Genomic DNA, 18,934 nt, shown 5'->3' with positions numbered 1-18,934 from the left:
TTGTCCAATAGGATGAGGAGAAATGGTGATATTGCCTTTATTTTTCATCTCTTACAGGTTTATCCTGGAAGCCAACAGACTTAAAATCTATGTCAATTTGTACATAAAAACATCTGATACCTGTAACATCCTATCGGTTTATTTTTAGCTTACAGTTTGAGCAGTTGCTGTTTGCTAAGTGGTCACAGTTAGTCCAGAATATGATTAGCAACACCATGATTGGGCCTCCTTCCTAGAAGGACAAAATGAGGCTCTACTGTGGTGGCTTAACATAACAAGATTTGTCTTTAATGTTTTTGAGGCTTCTTGTGCTGTATGTAATATAGCTCTGCCAACTACATGTGCCTGAGCTTAATATAGTTTTTTAACCAGCAAACAGCTGGGATGGATTAAAAATTTTTTTTATAGAACTGATGAAATGATTTAAGGAGGACAATTCGAGCCTCCCAGAAGTTCAAGAGAAAGAGAGCAGTTTTGAGGAGTAAACTTAAGACCGAGGGGTTTCAAAGTTAACCTTTTAAGATGGTTGGAGGTGGTGTATTACTTCTCTTTAATGTGTGAATCATATCCTTTCCAAAGTAATAATGAAAGACTCTCTTCTAGTCAAATCAGTGACGTTCCAGTGCACAATAGTGAGAGGAGGATTTAATTTAATTTAGGATTTAATGGAGTGGAAATCCATCAACCTCATGAGCTATATGCATCTGAAGAAGTGGGCTGTAGTCCACGAAAGCTTATGCTCTAATAAATTTGTTAGTCTCTAAGGTGCCACAAGTACTCCTGTTCTTTTTGCGGATACAGACTAACACGGCTGCTACTCTGATAGGAGGATTTAGGAGAGCCTAGTCAAGGCATGTGCAGCACCTGTCTGTTTTAAACCCAGTCTCCATGGGGTTCCTTGTGAACTGGGGCTGTGGGTCCACAGCATCATGGATCCATTGTTTTTTACTGGGAGCACAAACAGTACATGTGAGGATAGGATAGTAACCATGGAGCAGCTCTTTTGCTGTCAAGGGGCTATGAGGTGGTGTAAGGAAGGAAGTCTTTACCAAAACAACTTCCCAGCACACAGCCCAATTGCTACAGATAAGATCAGTTCACAGTTCTGATACAAAGCTGTTTTAGGAAGACATCCCTGCATAATTTTCCACTTAGTTCACATCGGGAAAACGATTTCTGCAACCATTAGACCTAGAAACTCTTTCAATTTATTTTATTGTACATTAAATTCTGCATAACCTGATGGGTAAGTTTCCTTCCTATTATCCCTGTGTAGTTTGGGGCAACCCTGTAAATTATGCCCAGCAGGAAAGAGTGGAGGAGTTCCAACTCCTCATTACTGTAGAGATTTGTCAACCTTCGGCATAATTTATAGGGTTGCCCCAAACATAAACCCTTCTGTATACCTCTACAAATTTTCTCCTTGGAGGCTTCCCACATGTCAAAATAACTGTTGTTCGTAAGAATAATTGCTTTACTTTTGGGCCACTCAGCATCTAGATGATGTCTTGATCCTCGCTTTTTTTCAGAAATGTTTATGGAAGCTTTAGTTTGCCTAATCACTTATTTAAAACAAAACTCTAAACTAGACTGTAGGCAAAAAACCAGGAGAATAAAGTTTCGAAACTTTATCTTTCATGGCATCTGATTGCCAATACTTGGCACCATAACTGGATAGTAACTTACAATCTGTAGTTTTGATAAGGTTGTTAATTTGCTAGTTAAGCACATAATGCAGTGAAAATTTCCCTTTATGTTTAAGGGCAGGAGTAATATTTGAATCTGTTTGTACAGCTGGATCGGTATAAAGAGCTAAAAGAACTAGCGAGAAAGAAAGTAGCTACATTGACCCAGCAACTAGAAAAACTGCAGTGGGAACAAAAAGCAGATCTAGAAAGGATGACATTTGATGAGAGGAAGCAAAAAGAAATTGAGGTACTGAGATGGAATTTAATTTTATTGGGGAAAAGAAACCCTGTCTTTCTTTGTCTAATACTTTGTCCTTCCCTGTCATTATAAATTTTAGTATAATTGTACTGAATACATTCTTTATCAAAAAACACTTCAACCTTGATACAATGCATATGTTTGGGCTTCTCTTCTGACAGACCCTACTGCCACATGGCTGGCTCTTTGTCCTTCAAAAATAACTTTACATATCTCTTCTAGGATGTGGCTTAGTGAAAGCCTGCTTACAGTATAAACATCCAGATCTGCAATTATAAGGGTATGTCTACACTACGAAATTAGGTCTATTTTATAGAAATCTATTTTATACAGTCAATGCACTTAGTGGGGACATACACAATTAAGTCGACAGAGTGTGTCCTCACTACCATGGCTAGCATCGACTTATGGAGCGGTGCACTGTGGGTAGCTATCCCACAGTTCCCGCAGTCTCCGCTGCCCATTGGAATTCTGGGTTAAGCTCCCAATGCCTGATGGGGCAAAAACATTGTCGTGGATGGTTTTGGGTACATGTCATCAGTCGCCCCTTCCTCCGTGAAAGCAACGGCAGACAATCGTTTCGCGCCTTTTTTCCATGCAGACGCCATACCACGGCAAGCATGGAGCCCGCTCAGCTCACCACTGCTGTTGTGAGCATTGTATACACCTCGCGCATTATCCTGCAGTGTGTGCAGAACCTGCAAAAGCAGGCGAGGAGGCGACGACAGCACGATCACAATAGCGATGAGGACGTGGACACAGGCTTCTCTCAAAGCACGGGCCCTGGCAATTTGGACATCATAGTGGTAATGGGACAGGTTCCTGCCGTGCAACGCCGATTCTGGACCCGGGAAACAAGCATAGACTGGTGGGACCGCATAGTGTTGTAGGTCTGGGATGATTCCCAGTGGCTGCGAAACTTTCGCATGCATAAGGGCACTTTCATGGAAATTTGTGACTTGCTTTCCCCTGTCCTCAAGCGCCAGAATACCAAGATGAGAGTAGCTCTCACAGTTGAGAAGCAAGTGGCGATAGCTCTCTGGAAGCTTGCAACGCCAGACAGTTACCGGTCAGTCGGGAATCAATTTGGAGTGGGTAAATATACTCTGGGGGCTGCTGTGATCCAAGTAGCCAATGCAATCACTGAGCTGCTGCTATCAAGGGTAGTAACTTTGGGAAATGTGCAGGTCATAGTGGATGACTTTGCTGCAATGGGGTTCCCTAACTGTGGTGGGGCGATAGACAGAACGCATATCCCTATCTTGGGACCAGACCACCTTGGCAGCCAGTACGTAAACTGCAAGGGGTACTTTTTTTTCAATGGTGCTGCAAGGGATGTTTCACCGACATCAACGTGGGATGGCCGGGAAAGGTGCATGACGCTTGCATCTTCAGGAACTCTGGTCTGTTTGAACAGGCGCAGGAAGGAACTTATTCCCAGACCAGAAAATTACCGTTGGGGATGTTGAAATGCCAATAGTTATCCTTGGGGACCCAGCCTATCCCTTGCTCCCATGGCTCATGAAGCCATACGCAGGCACCCTGGACAGTAATAAGGAGCAGTTCAACTATAGACAGAGCAAGTGCAGAATGGCGGTAGAATGTGCATTTGGACATTTAAAAGCTTGCTGATGCAGTTTACTGACTAGGTTAGACCTCAGCGAAACCAATATTCCCATTGTTATTGCTGCTTGCTGTGTGCGCCACAATATCTGTGAGAGTAAGGGGGAGACACTTATGGTGGGGTGGGAGGTTGAGGCAAATTGTCTGGCGGCTGATTACGTGCAGCCAGACACCGGGGCGATTAGAAGAGCACAGCTGGCTGCCCTGTGCATCAGAGAAGCTTTGAAAACCAGTTTCATGACTGGCCAGGCTACGGTGTGACAGTTCTTTGTTTCTCCTTGATGAAAACCTGCCCCCTTGGTTGACTCTACTTCTCTGTAAGCCAACAGATCTCCCACCTTTGATCCCTGCTTTCAGAGGCAATCAAGTCATTATTGTTTCAGAATCATGCATTCTTTATTAATTCATCACACACATAGGGGGAACACTCGCAAGGTAATCCGGGAGGGGTGGGTCAGGAGGGAAGCACTGAGGGGGTGGTAGAGGAGGGAAGGACAAGGCCACACTACAGTTCAAAGCACCTATCTGGTATACATGCGATCCTGGGGTCACTGGGTTTAACTCCCAGTGGTGCCTTGTTGTAGGGCTTTTTTGTGGGGGAGGGATAGCTCAGTGGTTTGAGCATTGGCCTGCTAAACCCAGGGTTGTGAGTTCAGTCCTTGAGGAGGCCATTTAGGGATTTGGGGCAAAAATCTGTCTGGAGATTGGTCCTGGTTTGAGCAGGGGGTTGGACTAGATGACCTCCTTAGGTTCCTTCCAACCCTGATATTCTAAAAAAAAAGCAAAAAGCTTTTTGAATGCTTAGCCTTCATTGCTTGGGCAATCCGCTGGGGTGGAGTGGCTGGGTGCCTGTAGCCTCCCCTCAACCGCGTGGCTAGTATCAGGTAAGATTCCTGTCAGCCAAACGCAAACAGCTCAGTATGAACGGGCCTCCCCCCACCTCGTGGCTAACAGTGGGGATGATTTCTTTTCAGCCAAAGACAAACAGCCCAGCAGGAACGGGGCACCTCTGAATGTCCCCTTAAACAAATTTCCCGTATTTCAACGAGGTCACCATGAATGATATCACTCTCCTGAGGCTAACACAGAGAGATAAAGAACGGATGTTGCTTGAATGCCAGCAAAGCCGGGGCCCATTTGCTGCAATGCTTTGTGCTGCAATGATTCCAGACTACTTGCTACTGGCTTGGCATGGTAAAGTGTCCTACCATGGAGGATGGAATAAGGCTGCCCTCCCCAGAAACCTTCTGCAAAGACTTTTAGAGTATCTCCAGGAGAGCTTCATGGAGACGTTCCTGGAGGACTTCCGCTCCATCCCCAGACATGTTAACAGACTTTTCCAGTAGCTATACTGGCCACGAATGCATCCCAAGTCTTCAGAGCAAATTAATCATTAAACACGCTTGCTTTTAAACCTTGTATTATATTTACAAAGGTACACTCACCAGAGGTGCCTTCTTCGGCTTCATGGTCCGGGAGCTCACCTTGAGAGGGTTGGGAGGGTATTGGCTCCAGGGTGATGGCTCCTGGCTGCCGGGGAGAAGGGATTCTCCGCTTGCCTGCTGTGCACTATCCTCAACCTCCTCATCTACAAAATCCTCATCCCTGTTGCGTGAGACTCTCCCCTTGCAGTTGACCACGGACAGTGGTAGGGTAGTGATAGGGCCCCCCCCCTAGAATTTCAAGCAGCTCATCATAGAAGCGGCATGTATGGGGCTCTGACCTGGAGTGATCGTTTGCCTCCTTTGTTTTTTGGTAGGCTTGCCTGGGCTCCTTAATTTTCATGCGGCACTTCTGTGTGTCCTTGTCGTAGCCTCTATCCATCATTTCCCTTGGAGATTTTGGCATATATTTTGGCATTTCGTCTTTTGGAATGGAGTTCTGCCTGCACGGATTCTTCTCCCCATACAGAGATCAGATCTAGTACCTCCCACTCGGTCCATGCTGAAGCTCTTTTGCGATTCTGGGACTGCATGGTCACCTGTGCTGATCAGCTCGCCACGCTGGCCAAACAGGAAATGAAATTCAAAAGTTCCCGGGGCTTTTCCTGTCTACCTGGCCAGTGCATCTGAGTTGAGAGTGCTGTCCAGAGCAGTCACAATGGAGCACTGTGGGATAGCTCCCAGAGGCCAGTACCGTCTAATTGCATCAACACTATCCCAAATTCGACCCAGTGAGGTCGATTTTAGCGCTAAACCCCTCATCGGGGAGGAGTACAGAAATCTATTTTAAGAGCCCTTTAAGTCGACAAAACAGGCTTGGTCGTGTGGACAGGTGCAGGGTTAATTCAACCTAAACTCGTAGTGTAGACCAGGGCTAAGAGTGAGATAGATACATACTGTCCTCAGTTCCTTCTTACCATGACAACTGTAGTGTTTGGACTCTGCAGTATCATGGTGTGTCTTGTCAGCTCTTTCCTTTTTTCCATTGTAGTTAACTTTCCACCTGGATATTGTTGTGGCTGATTTTTGTGTTCTTGGGATCAGGACAATTTTTTGATTTCCTGCCTGCTTTTGGAATTCAGCTCCAGGGTGTGGATTTTGTGCCAACTGCATAGACAGAAAAGTGAACATTTCTGGTTCCTTATACCATTGACTTATGACAGATCCGAACAAGAAGTGTCATGTGACAATAAAATATTTACATTGCACCAGAGCACTTGCTGTTTTCTCTCTTCGGAAGAAGATTAGTGTCCTGCTCAAGATTCATTCTGTGACCTTTATACCTGGAGACAGAAAGGACAGAGTCCCATTTTAAAGGCTTGCCTTTCCCTGGCAACATCGCTGCAGTTGGGATTTGAGTATTTTTTTCCCAACTCCCTGTGAAAATCTTGTAGTTTTATCAGCTACTATGAAGTGCAGAGTCAGCTGGATGTGGGCTTCTTCATCTTTTGACATTGAGAGAAGGTGTAGATGAATCTTCATATATATTCAGAATACTTCAAAATGGATTAGACTTTCTCAGTGGACATAAGTTTGCTCATGTTCCAGGGTTGGACGGTGTAAGGGCTCGTATCTAACATTGCTTTTTTGGTGCACGCTGTTTCCTTGGCATAGATTTCCAAAGTAGTTGCTTGGATTGCTAATCATCCACAAATACCTTTTTCAGAAGAGCAGTTGAACAGTCATTTTTAAAATTAGAACTCTTCCAACTGTGTGTTTGCCCGGGAAGGGGGGAGGGTACTGCTTTTAATCTTCCACAAGTGAGAATATATAGAGGCAATTCTCTAAGTAGAAATGTTACTTACATGTAGCTATTTTTAGAGTAAAATGACTTAGATACTGCACTCTCTTCTCACTATCCCCACTTCTTTGGAAAGCTGATTGGTCTCCTTTACTTAGTGAATGAAAGAAGCTGAAGCTGTCTCTCTTATGAACTCATATCTGAACATTTGGAGATGTCCATATCCACGTTTAAAAATTTGAGGGAAAGAAGACACATAGCAATACTCCTAGAGTTCTTTGTGGAATTTCACATAAACAGAATTCCAGTAAAAATTACTACCATAAAATGGAACTAATGCAACTCCATGTCCCTGAATTGTTCTGAGCTTTGAAACAATTTTCTTACCCATTATAAATAGAATACAATGGTATGTTTGAATAACTTTCCTCCATTTTCTTAGCTATTAATCAGAACAGCACAACTGCATTTCACAGAGTGAACATACTTTCATTTTCTTCTTTTTTTTAAAGAGACAAAGTTTTACAGCCGATGTCTGTCTGCTTCATGTTTTTTAATATTTGAAACAACTAGATGGAACACGGTATGGTTACAAATAACAAAATATTCATTTCCTTACCTACTTTATAATATTCAGATTAATGAAAGTGAAGGAATTTGAAATCTAATTTCCCTGTCACTATATACTGGACACTTTTTTTGTTTTAATTTTTGTACTTTTATTCAGTTTGGACAGTGAAAAAAGACTAGTAATTTCACTTGCTGGTTCATATTCACTAGTACAATGCTGTGATGTTGGGTTTCAAATTCTGCAGAGAGACACTTGATTTTAAAATTTGAAGTATTTATAAAACAAAGAAAGCAAGTCTATTAGCAGATTTTATAAAACTTTTACATTTGTTTTAAATCCTAAACTTTGGTATTTAACTAAATGTTAAAAGGGTATTACCAAGTAGTATTTATGAAAGTGTCACGATCCATTCACATTGAAGAATCTCTGTACTAATGGGCTTGAAAACAATAGTGTAGATTTGGTAGATATAGTATATTATTCACATGGGAAATATCTATCAACTAAATATGCAAAGTGGCATGCTGTGACTTGACTTCAGTGGATATTTCATGGTTAAGGTTAGCCACATAGCTAAATATCAGTGCCCCACTCTGAAAATTTAGTGATATATAGTATTAGAAAATTGGTTTTAGAATTGTTTAATTTTGTAAATTACATCCTATTTATGGTTGTTTAGGAAAGTATAAAGCAAGTCGTGGAACAGATAGAAGACCACAAAAAACGAATTGAGAAGTTGGAGGAGTATACCAAGTCATGCACGTATGTTTATTTGTTTTTTAAATAAATTAAAATAAATTGCAGTTCAGACACTTTGCATATTATAAAAAAAATTGTTGAAAACTTGCCTTTTAAGGTGTATTTTTAAATGTAAGAGTAATATTTGTCTTGCATTAAATCCTTTTATTTGTCCTTAGTTGTAATTTTTCAATAATTTTGGGTGTTGAAATTGGAATCAGAGGGGAGAGTCATCCAAGACAGATTCTACTGTCCTCCCATATGTTACTTCACACTTTTTTTTGTTTTTTGTGATTTCTTCCTCTCCTTCATAAGTATATGAGGATCGTGTCTTCATTATGGACTAGATTCTGGATTTACCACAAGGTTTGAATAAAAGGGCAGAATGCAGCTTAGTAGTTTTGCTGCCCTGGAAGCAGAATAGAGGCCAGATTGTGAATTAGTCAGTTTATTCCCTGGTCCATATCTTCCTCCTGCCCCTGTTTTGAGTATGCAGAGTAACTGCACCACCTCTTTTGCTGTCACATATTGCTTCCCCTTTCACACTGGCTCAGCTGTGCTGGCTTGTACTTGGATGGATCAGAGGTCTGCCATGGAGGGGGAGCTGCAGCCCAGCGGAGGGATGTTGTGACCCACAAGGCACAGGTGAGCAAGGGAGTACCTTATGCCCTGTGCACGTGTGTAAAGTGGGACATGATTTTGCCATAGACTTTTCAGATCATTTTCGCAAAACTGTAAATTGTATTGATTCACGGTCATGTTATGCCCTCTGTGTGCATGTATCTGAGAGCAGATTTTGGACTCAATTTAGAAACATTTATATTACTGCTTCCAACCATGTGAGTTGTGTGGCTAAATCCCTATGTAACTTGCTGAAAAAATCCTGTGAATAACCAGGAAAATAAATAGAAGCTTTTTTTTATTTATTTGAAAAACATGCATCTAAAGGAAAGCCAAAAAGTATTTGGTTTAACTTCTGTAACGTAGTGGTCACTTATGCCCAGCGTCTGGTCTTTTTAGAACAGCTGAACAAATATTCGGTTAACCACTTAATTTTAGCAAAAGATGACATTGTATAGATGTCAAATCTTCTAAATGGCAGCAGTTCAACTTGTTTGTTAGTAAAATCTGTTATTTTATCATTTGACTTTCATGCATCAAAATCTTGTTTCCATATAAAGATTTTGAGTTCAGCCCAGAGGCTCACACTTGTGGAATAAAATCACTCTACTCATAAAATTAATGAAAAGTTAAGACAATATAATTGGGATACATTTTTCTCACATCTTCCCTTATTTTGGTTTAAAGCGAATTGTTAGCAGAGAAAAAACAACAGGAGAAAGTCCTAACTGATGAAATGGAGAATTCAAGGGTACAGATAGCTCAAGTAAATGAAGAACTAAACAAAATAGTTGGTGAGCTGCAGAATGCTAGAATTGACTACCATGAAGGAAGACGCCAGCAAATGAGAGCAGAGATACTGGAGAGTCTCAAAAGACTTTATCCTGATTCTGTGGTAATTGGATGGATTTATTTGCATTTTTGTGGTTATAATTAGATTTGAGATATGCATTTGCAGTTGTGGTATATGTGGCAGCATGGGACTTTCTGTGGCCATCTGGAATATATTTTAAGTTTCACTCTACACCTCTACCTCAATATAATGCGACCCAATATAACACGAATTCGGATACAACGCGGTAAAGCACTGCTCCGGGGGGAGGCAGAGCTGCGCACTCTGGTGGATCAAAGCAAGTTCAATATAACGCGGTTTCATGTATAACGTGGTAAGATTTTTTTGGCTCCTGAGAACAGCGTTATATCGAGGTAGAGGTGTATTTTATGTATTCTAGGAACACTTGTAAATGGGAATGACAATGCAAATTTTGTACTACAAAAGAACAGTAAATTTATTAAATTCAATCTTTGTGAATTTAAAGAATTAAGTGATTGAACTGACACCAACCTTCAGATTATGAAAGTTAAAAATTAGTTTATATTAGTAGTAAACTTATGTTACTTTTTTGTGACATTGATAAGCATGCTATTCATTCATGACTTTATTTTTACAAATTTCAAATGGGAGTATCAATGTAAAAATTAGAATGATTAAAATTAAGAGCAGCACTGGCATTTCTTGGCTGAGCTAGAGTTTCATAGTGTGGTAGAATGACAGAACTGCAGAGCATTTATTCTAAGGTTGTGCTAGTGTATGTGTGTGTGTATATTTTATTAGAAGTGGGAATGCAATTTTTTTTTAACTGCGAGGAACTTCAGTTTCAGATTATCCTTTATGGTAAATTGTGTGACAAAGTTCCTCTTCTATCTTGGTGGGTCCTGCGCTTATTGGTGAATCTCTGAGGCAAGAAAATCCAACATGTGGGTTGGGGAACAGCCCAGAGACCTTCCCCTCTGGAAGAACCCACAGTCCAGGTCAATTGGGAGGTTTGGGGGGAACCCGGGCCCGCCCTCTACTCCGGGTTCCAGCCCAGGGCCCTGTGGACTGCAGCTGTCTATAGTGTCTCCTGTAACAGCTGCATGACAGCTACAACTCCCTGGGCTACTTCCCCATGGCCTCTTCTAAACACCTTCCTTATTCTCACCACAGGACCTTCCTCCTGGTGTCTGAAAGCACTTGTGCTCCTCAGTCCTCCAGCAGCACACCCTCTCAGGCTGGGTCTACACTACCCGCCTGAATCGGCGGGTAGAAATCGACCTCTCGGGGATCGATTTGTCGCGTCCCATTGGGACGCGACAATCGATCCCCGAATCGATGCTCTTACTCCACCAGCGGAGGTGGGAGTAAGCGCCGTCGACGGGAAGCCGCAGAGGTCGATTTTTGCCGCCATCCCTACAGCGGGGTAAGTCGGCTGCGATACGTCGAATTCAGCTACGCTATTCGCGTAGCTGAATTTGCGTATCTTAAATCGACCCCCCCCCCCACCCCGTAGTGTAGATGTAGCCTTAGCTCCTTGCACCTCTTGCTCCCAGCTCCTCACACTCACACCACAAACTGCAGCGAGCTCCTTTTAAAACCCAGGTGCCCTGATTAGCCTGCCTTAATTGATTCTAGCAGCTTCTTCTTAATTGGCTCCAGGTGTCCTAATTAGCCTGCCTGCCTTAACTGGTTCTAGCAGGTTCCTGATTACTCTAGTGCAGTCCCTGCTCTGGTCACTCAGGGAACAGAAAACTACTCATCCAGTGACCAGTATATTTGTTCTCTACTAGACTCCTGTACCCCACAGGTCTGGGTCTGTCACAATTGTTAAACAGTATGTTTACTTCATTGATACTAAAAATAATTGATAACATTTAGGCTTGTGTTTAAGATCTGATATACATGGGTTGTATTCTTCATTTAGAGGATACAGTAACATTCAGAGCTGTCAGTCAAGATCCAGATTGCTTAAGCTTCTCCCATTTTTGCCACCAGAAAGCTATACTTTGGCCTGAAATGTATATGGCTTTATTAATTGCTTCCTCATCTGTGAAAGGTTGATCATTTCTTAATTTTGTTATCTTAAGTTTGGAAGACTGCTTGACTTGTGCCATCCTATCCATAAAAAATATCAGCTGGCTGTTACCAAAGTCTTCGGCAAGTACATGAGTGCCATTGTTGTGGCTACTGAAAAAATAGCAAGGGATTGCATTCGATTCCTAAAGGAGGAAAGAGCTGAGCCTGAAACATTTCTTGCTTTGGATTACCTTGATGTAAGTTTTTTCTTTTCATCAGCAAATTCAGTTTTAAGATTGCTTAAGGTAGAATTTAAGTTGTATATGGATATATAAAATGTAAGTGTTTAAGCATAAATAAAGCTATTGTAGAGCCATTATATGCCTCAAAAGGTTCTTGACTGCTATAAAAACTAAAACCCTTTCCTTTTCTGCACTGTGTACTTAATACCCTTTATTGTAATTCTGTCCCTTGGTTGCTCCTCCTCATGTAACTGGTTTTACTGTCTTCAATATGTATTAAATCATGCTTTTATAAACTAGTTCCTTAAGCCATATAGTAAAATGGATCTGTCCCTAAACTTGTAGCATTTCAGAGAAAACTACTATAGAGGCCTGCAATTCAGACTCGTCCCCCAGGCCATCCATAGTTTAGTATTCTATCCCAATATGGAAATTTGTTTGCATTGTAGTTTGGCCTCTGAAAGAGCTGAGATACAAAGGTCTGCTATATTTTGAGAAAACATTTCTAGCCTCTTTTTGTATTTACTAATACCATTTTAACATAAATTCAGCCTATTGGAAACCGATTTTATTCTATAGATAGAATACTTTACTTCTGAAAAAACAACAAGGAGTCCGGTGGCACCTTAAAGATCTATGACAGAATCATTGTTCCCATGTTAAAATTGAAAACCTGTTATTTTGCCTTTTAAATTTGATATAAGCAATCACTATTCTAGGCACTGATTCAGGAAAGCAATTATGTGTTTTGCTCAATAGAGATGGATTTAAACACATGCTTATATATGCTTAAGTGCTGTCCTGATTATGGAGGTTTTCTTGAATCGAAGTCCTAATGTTTTTACATAAATCCTAGCATCTTTGTAGATTTTTAATGTTACTTTAATGCATGTTTTGTCCAGTTTTTATTTACTTTAATAAATGTAAATTTTGTCACAAGTATGAGCGAAAATATGGATGTTTGTTGTTAATTTTATTCATACAGTATACTATCCCACCAAAGTACTTGTTTCACATTACGACAGGTTTCAGAGTAGCAGCTGTGTTAGTCTGTATCCACAAAAAGAACAGGAGTACTTGTAGCACCTAGAGACTAACAAATTTATTTGAGCATAAGCTTTCGTGGGCTACATCCCACTTCTTCGGATGCATAGAATAGAACATACATACATACATACATACATACATACATACATACATACATACATACATCTCTCTCTCTATATATATATATATCTATATATCATATATACACACACACACACACACACACACACACACACAGAGCATGAAAAGGTGGGAGTTGTCTTACCAACTCTGAGAGGCCAATTAAGTAAGAGAAAAACTTCTGAAGTGATAATCAAGATAGCCCAGTACAGACAGTTTGATAAGAAGTGTGAGAATACTTACAAGGGGAGATAGATTCAATGTTTGTAATGGCTCAGCCATTCCCAGTCCCTATTCAAGCCTAAGTTTATTGTATCTAGTTTGCATATCAATTCCAGCTCAGCAGTTTCTCGTTGGAGTCTGTTTTTGAAGCTTTTCTGTTGCAAAATTGCCACCCACAGGTCTGTCACTGAATAACCAGACAGGTTAAAGTGTCCTCATACTGGTTTTTGAGTGTTTATGATTCCTGATGTCAGATTTGTGTCCATTAATTCTTTTGCGTAGAGACTGTCCTGTTTGGCCAATCACATTATTTCAGCTACTTCTCCAGAAGATTGTTTTTGCTTTTTAGATTAAGCCCATCAATGAAAAATTAAGGGAGATAAAAGGATCTAAAATGATGATTGATGTTGTACAGACTCCATTTACACCCCTGAAAAAAGTGATTCAGTTTGTATGTGGGAATGGTCTGGTCTGTGAAACTGTTAAAGAAGCAAGACAGATCGCATTTGATGGACCAGTAAGGTTGAAAGTAAGAAACTGAATTTTGTTTCATATGTTTTTTTCATCATGTGGATTGCAATGATATGTTTAATACCATTTGAAATAACTTGTTCTATAAATATCCTACAAAATATGACTAAACTAAAAACTGTCGTTATATTGCTCTTGCCAACTTACACAGAAAGAAACTAAATTCCCTGAAATTTCACATAACCCATCTCTTTCCAATGTGGAATTTTTCTGGGAAGCTCAGAGGGAAAAAGTTAGAAAAGGACTCTTTTTTGCAAATGCTCCTTTTATTCCTTTTGCTTGTTATATTTAAAATGTTTGGCTGAGAAACATAAAATCTGTTTTATTGGCTTTCGTGCAGAGAAGTGCCTTCGTATGTTCTTGAGGGTTTTCTGTGTGAGCATGTGTGGGAGGTGCAGGCAAAAGTTTGCACTGTGGTTGAAAGTCTCCCTACTTCGTTCTGCAGTTCCTCTCCACTGACGATTATACAGCACGATGGTACATGGGGGTAGCTCCCGGTCACGTACCTTCTAAAGTCTACAGAATGGGAGCCCTGCTTTGATAGTCTACGTTAAATCTTTTGAAACAACACTTTCTTCCTGTGGACCTTCTGTACCAGTCTGATTTAAATTTTTGTTGCTCATTCAAAAACAAGAATAATCCTAAACAAAAACAATCTTTAAGTAGTTTTGAGTTGAAAAATGAAGATGGAAAGTATGTTTCACTTGTTATCCAGCTGACACCCAAAAATAAGTATACTTTTTTAAACTAAATTTTTACAATTTTTAAAGATCCAACTTTTAGAATATCTGAAAATGAACAATTAAGGGTTCCAACCATGTAAATATAAAATGTATAAAAATCCCATTTCCCATTCTTGGGATTAATTTCCAATAGGCTATAATGCTAATTTATATTCAAACATTACTCACTGCAAAATAACACTACTTGTGTCCGTTACATACTTCTGTAGCTTGCTCAGTATACCTCTGTGTAAGCAAGGGGTTTGGGACATGGTCCAACTAAGTATGGAGATTACTTATATATATGTCATTACATGCGCTTGTTTGCTCAGATCTCGGTCCATTAGCTGCTAGAGTATTGCAGATGTACAATTCCTAACCCAACTTAGTAGTATTGTTCATTAAAGAAAAGAAAATGTCTTTAATTTTCAGACAGTCTCTCTTGATGGAACTTTATTTTTGAAATCTGGAGTTATCTCTGGAGGGTCAAGTGACTTGAAATTTAAAGCTAGATACTGGGATGAAAAAGAGATGAAAGAAATGAAAGAAAGAAGGGATAGGTTGGTTAATGAACTAAAGGTAAGTCCATTAAATAGGCAATTATATCTTAACACTAAAGGCAAAAATGGAATAAAAGTCATGAATGGGAAGACAGTCTGAGGAACTATTCAGTTTTTGTCAACTTTTAATTTCAAGTTAATTTATTTCATTCCTGATAATTTTATTTTTAATGCAGGATGGGGGTGGCTTGTTGGTCGGAAGTACTGCCTGCCTGTTCCAAGAGGGAATGCAGTGTGACTGCATGCAGCTGAGCCATTCATTTATTTATCTGTAACCCATACTAACAGTGTAGTTTTGTTTCCCCATCTAGTGGCTAGTTTACTATTTCTGGGGAGATGAGACCAAGCTACTTTCTTTGTGGATTACATAGATGGAGAACTGCCTAACTGTTAAGAGCTAGTTTTGCTATAGAAAGTGTTGTGGTATGTTAGGAGCACTTTGTGTCTTTCATCAGAGAAGCTGTTTGAGGCATTGCTATAGTCAAGTGACTAGTGAGAATAAAATTATTAGCATGCAACAGAGAACAATCTTTCATGAATTGTGACTGTAAAACTTGGTTTCATAGCTTCCCTATAGATTTTGTTGGGAGGACCAGAGCAATAATTTATCAATTTATGCCCTTTTACACTAGAAAGTGAACCATTGTTTGAAAAGCATTTTCGAATATACCCCACACCATTAAAACTTAACTCGATTGTGGTCAGCTGGTTTAACTTTGCTAAATTTGTCTAATTAGACACCCTGTTAAATGGAAGTCATTTATGATCATAAAGATTTTTTTCTGGCCTGTGATTAGAGCAATTTACTTTTGAGTATGAAGTTGACTTCTGTTTTTAAAACATACTTTTTAGGTATATTTTCTCAGACAATTTTTGAAATCTGTTTTAGGAATTAATGAAGATCAAACGTAAGGAGACTGACTTGAAACAGTTACAGGCACAGTGCCAGGGAATTCAGACTCGGCTCAAATATTCGCAGAGCGAATTAGAGAATATTAAAAAGAAACACCTTGCTAATTTCTACAAGGTAGTACAGAATAACGAAGCTCCTATTTTTTCCTCTGGTTTTTGTGATCTTAGGTTATAAATTTTTATGCTTAATAAACATTGTAGCTAATACTCAATACAACATCCACAAGCTTAGTAGATCTTATATTAATCTTCTTTGTGTAGTTGTTGGAATTATATTTAGCAAATAGTGGTTATGATTAGAGAATTAATAAAATTAGAGAACAAGATTAAGTACTATATTAAAGCAATGAGGCTTTCCTTTAGGAGGTGTTGCTGGTGTAAAAAAAAAAAAATGAGCTTGACACTCAGCTAAACTTGATACATAGTAGCCCCCCCAAAAATGATGCATGACTCAGTAAGTCTTAGCTGGTATATTTATTTGTAATATGTAATTTGCTTTCCATTCTATAGTATTGTAGCCATTACATTTAAATCAACAATAGTGATTTCAGAAAAAAAGTTGTAACTTCTTAACTCAACACAAAATAAATAGCCATAGTGTCAGAAGCATATATTAATAGTTAGAATATCAGTCATTTTGTTTAAAGAAACCAATAAAAATACTTATTTCCTTCTTCCTCTTTGTAATTAGGAAAAATCTAAGCTGGAAAGTGAGTTAGTAAATATTAAATCACAATATGCTATGCTGAATGAAGGACTTTTACAAAGAACAGAGAAAATTGAAGAGTTTCAAAAGAAAATGAATGAGGTAACACGTTCTATAATGTTCATGACAAATTATGGAGTTATAAATGGCTTTCAGCAACTTCTCTGTAGGGTTGAGAGTGAACTCATGCAATTATTAAACCTTTAGTGTCTGAACAGTAGCTATAGTCTATAGATGTGCTAAAGCACTCCAGGGAACATGCAGCATGCTATACTATTCTACCAGTGATGATATCCTAAAAATTAAAATATTTTAATATGCGTGTTCCAACATCCCATGTTATCAGTTCGTAACCTTAAAATACTGAATCATTTTTATTCAAACCAGAATTTTGTGCTCCCTAAGAGAGTAATGTAGAACAAAATAAAACTAATTTGCAGTTTCAAGTTTCAGGTGGCCTTTTTTCATTTACATAAACACTACAGTTTCCTTTGGAATAAGGAGGGGAAAATTTCCTCTGCTCAAGTAACTTTAAAATATGCTAAAGCAATTTTGCTGAGACTCAAGAAAATATTCACTTTGGGACTGAGACAAAATGTAGAAGGTTTCAATCCAAAGGGAATTACTTTATTAAAGGAATATTAAAACAGAAACTGGAATTCAAGCTTAACTGTAGTGTTTGCCACCATGAAGAAAATATTCTCTATATATCAGAATTCATGGTGGTATAATATAAAGGTTTTATTTGCATCTATTTGAGATTATTGCAATGCTCACACATGTCTCTGTGGATCATCTCAACCCTTTGTCACACCATAAAATTAAGTATCAGAGGGGTAGTCGTGTTAGTCTGAATCCTGTAAAAAGCGACAGAGTCCTGTGGCACCTTATAGACTAACAGACGTATTGGAGCATAAGCTTTTGTGGACATCAGATGCATGTCAAAGTGGGTATTCACCCACAAAAGCTTATGCTCCAATACGTCTGTTAGTCTTTAAGGTGCCACAGGACTCTGTCGCTTTTTACATAAAATTAAGCATTTTTATATGCCACATAGAAATTATTTTAGATTTTTTTTTTTTCAATTTTAAAAAATTAATTGACTTTTTGTATCTCACTACCTATAAAAACAGGTTACTTAGTTACTTGAGTTCTTGAGTCAACTATACAGGGCTTGATAGTTGAAATACAGTTCTCACCAAAAGCACATTTTCCAAGCATGTTGTCATCATTTCCTGTGCAAATAATGTAGTGCTTGATTTTATAGCAAAAGAAAATGTAGATTAAGTATTTCCTAAGAATAGTGTATCTATTGATGGTGTTAAATAAGACTGGATATTGATGTGTTTATAAATTATGTAGTTTTGGGCAATACATTTAACTCTCAGCTGTTTGTAAGAGCTTTTATTTTTCTTAGAGATCCATATTAGCTTGTGCTGCATGTTTTTTAAATTTTGTTCCTCTGATAGGTGCAAAATGGAATACTCACTGTATTTGTATGTGTCCCATTGTCCCTTGAACTTTGTAAGCATAATTTTCCAAATCTAAAACATCTAAAACTCATTTATCTGTTTATTAATTTTGGGTCATATGTGTGGGTTTGATATGCAAACTAGACACAATCAACTCCGGTTTGAATAAGGACTGGGAATGGCTGAGCCATTACAAACGTTGACTATCTCCCCTTGTAAGTACTCTCACACTTCTTATCACACTGTCTGTACTCGGCTAGCTTGATTATCACTTCAAAAGTTTTTTTTTTTTTTTTTTTTTTTTTTTTTTTTTTTTTCCTCTTAATTAATTGGCCTCTCAGAGTTGGTAAGACAACTCCCACCTGTTTATGCTCTCTGTATGTGTGTATATATATCTCCTCATTATATGTTCCATTCTATATGCATCCGAAGAAGTGGGCTGTAGTCCACGAAAGCTTATGCTCTAATAAATTTGTTAGTCTCTAAGGTGCCACAAGTACTCCTGTTCTTCTTTTTGCGGATACAGACTAACACGGCTGTTACTCTGAAACTTGTCATTATGCAAGGCACTGCATTTAGCCGTATGGAATGGAAATCCATCAACCTCATGAAAAAACTCGTACAGATACAGACAGACATCATCTTCCTTTCCAAATGCAAGCAGATGGACATCATACCAAAAGGACTAAAGGTAAAAAATCCATTACAATCTACATATCACACAGACTATGCTGAGAGACTGTGTCACACACTCTCAAAGAAACTGCGAAACCACCTGATCAGCATCCTATACAGCAAACAGGGAAAGATTAAGAATGAGCTCTCAGAACTGGATACTCTCATAAGAAACCAACCTTCCACACAAACTTCCTCATGGATAGACT

At 39.1% G+C, this 18,934-nt stretch overlaps 1 protein-coding gene across 1 annotated transcript in view; it reads left to right on the top strand.

Moving 5' to 3' along the window:
- SMC1B (structural maintenance of chromosomes 1B) overlaps positions 1-18,934 on the top strand; it is a 65,276-nt gene that overhangs the window by 12,110 nt on the left and 34,232 nt on the right. The window contains exons 7-14 of the mRNA XM_054038198.1: positions 1,795-1,935; positions 8,004-8,086; positions 9,371-9,578; positions 11,588-11,773; positions 13,497-13,676; positions 14,833-14,979; positions 15,850-15,987; positions 16,564-16,680. Coding sequence (XP_053894173.1) covers positions 1,795-1,935; positions 8,004-8,086; positions 9,371-9,578; positions 11,588-11,773; positions 13,497-13,676; positions 14,833-14,979; positions 15,850-15,987; positions 16,564-16,680 — 1,200 coding nt within the window. The remainder of the gene's footprint in view (positions 1-1,794; positions 1,936-8,003; positions 8,087-9,370; positions 9,579-11,587; positions 11,774-13,496; positions 13,677-14,832; positions 14,980-15,849; positions 15,988-16,563; positions 16,681-18,934) is intronic.

Source organism: Malaclemys terrapin, chromosome 1 (genome assembly GCF_027887155.1).
Source record: "Malaclemys terrapin pileata isolate rMalTer1 chromosome 1, rMalTer1.hap1, whole genome shotgun sequence".
Lineage (NCBI taxonomy): Eukaryota > Metazoa > Chordata > Testudines > Emydidae > Malaclemys > Malaclemys terrapin.
The sequence above is the reverse complement of the archived record's forward strand: the minus strand, read 5'-3'. Positions and strand labels throughout refer to the sequence as shown.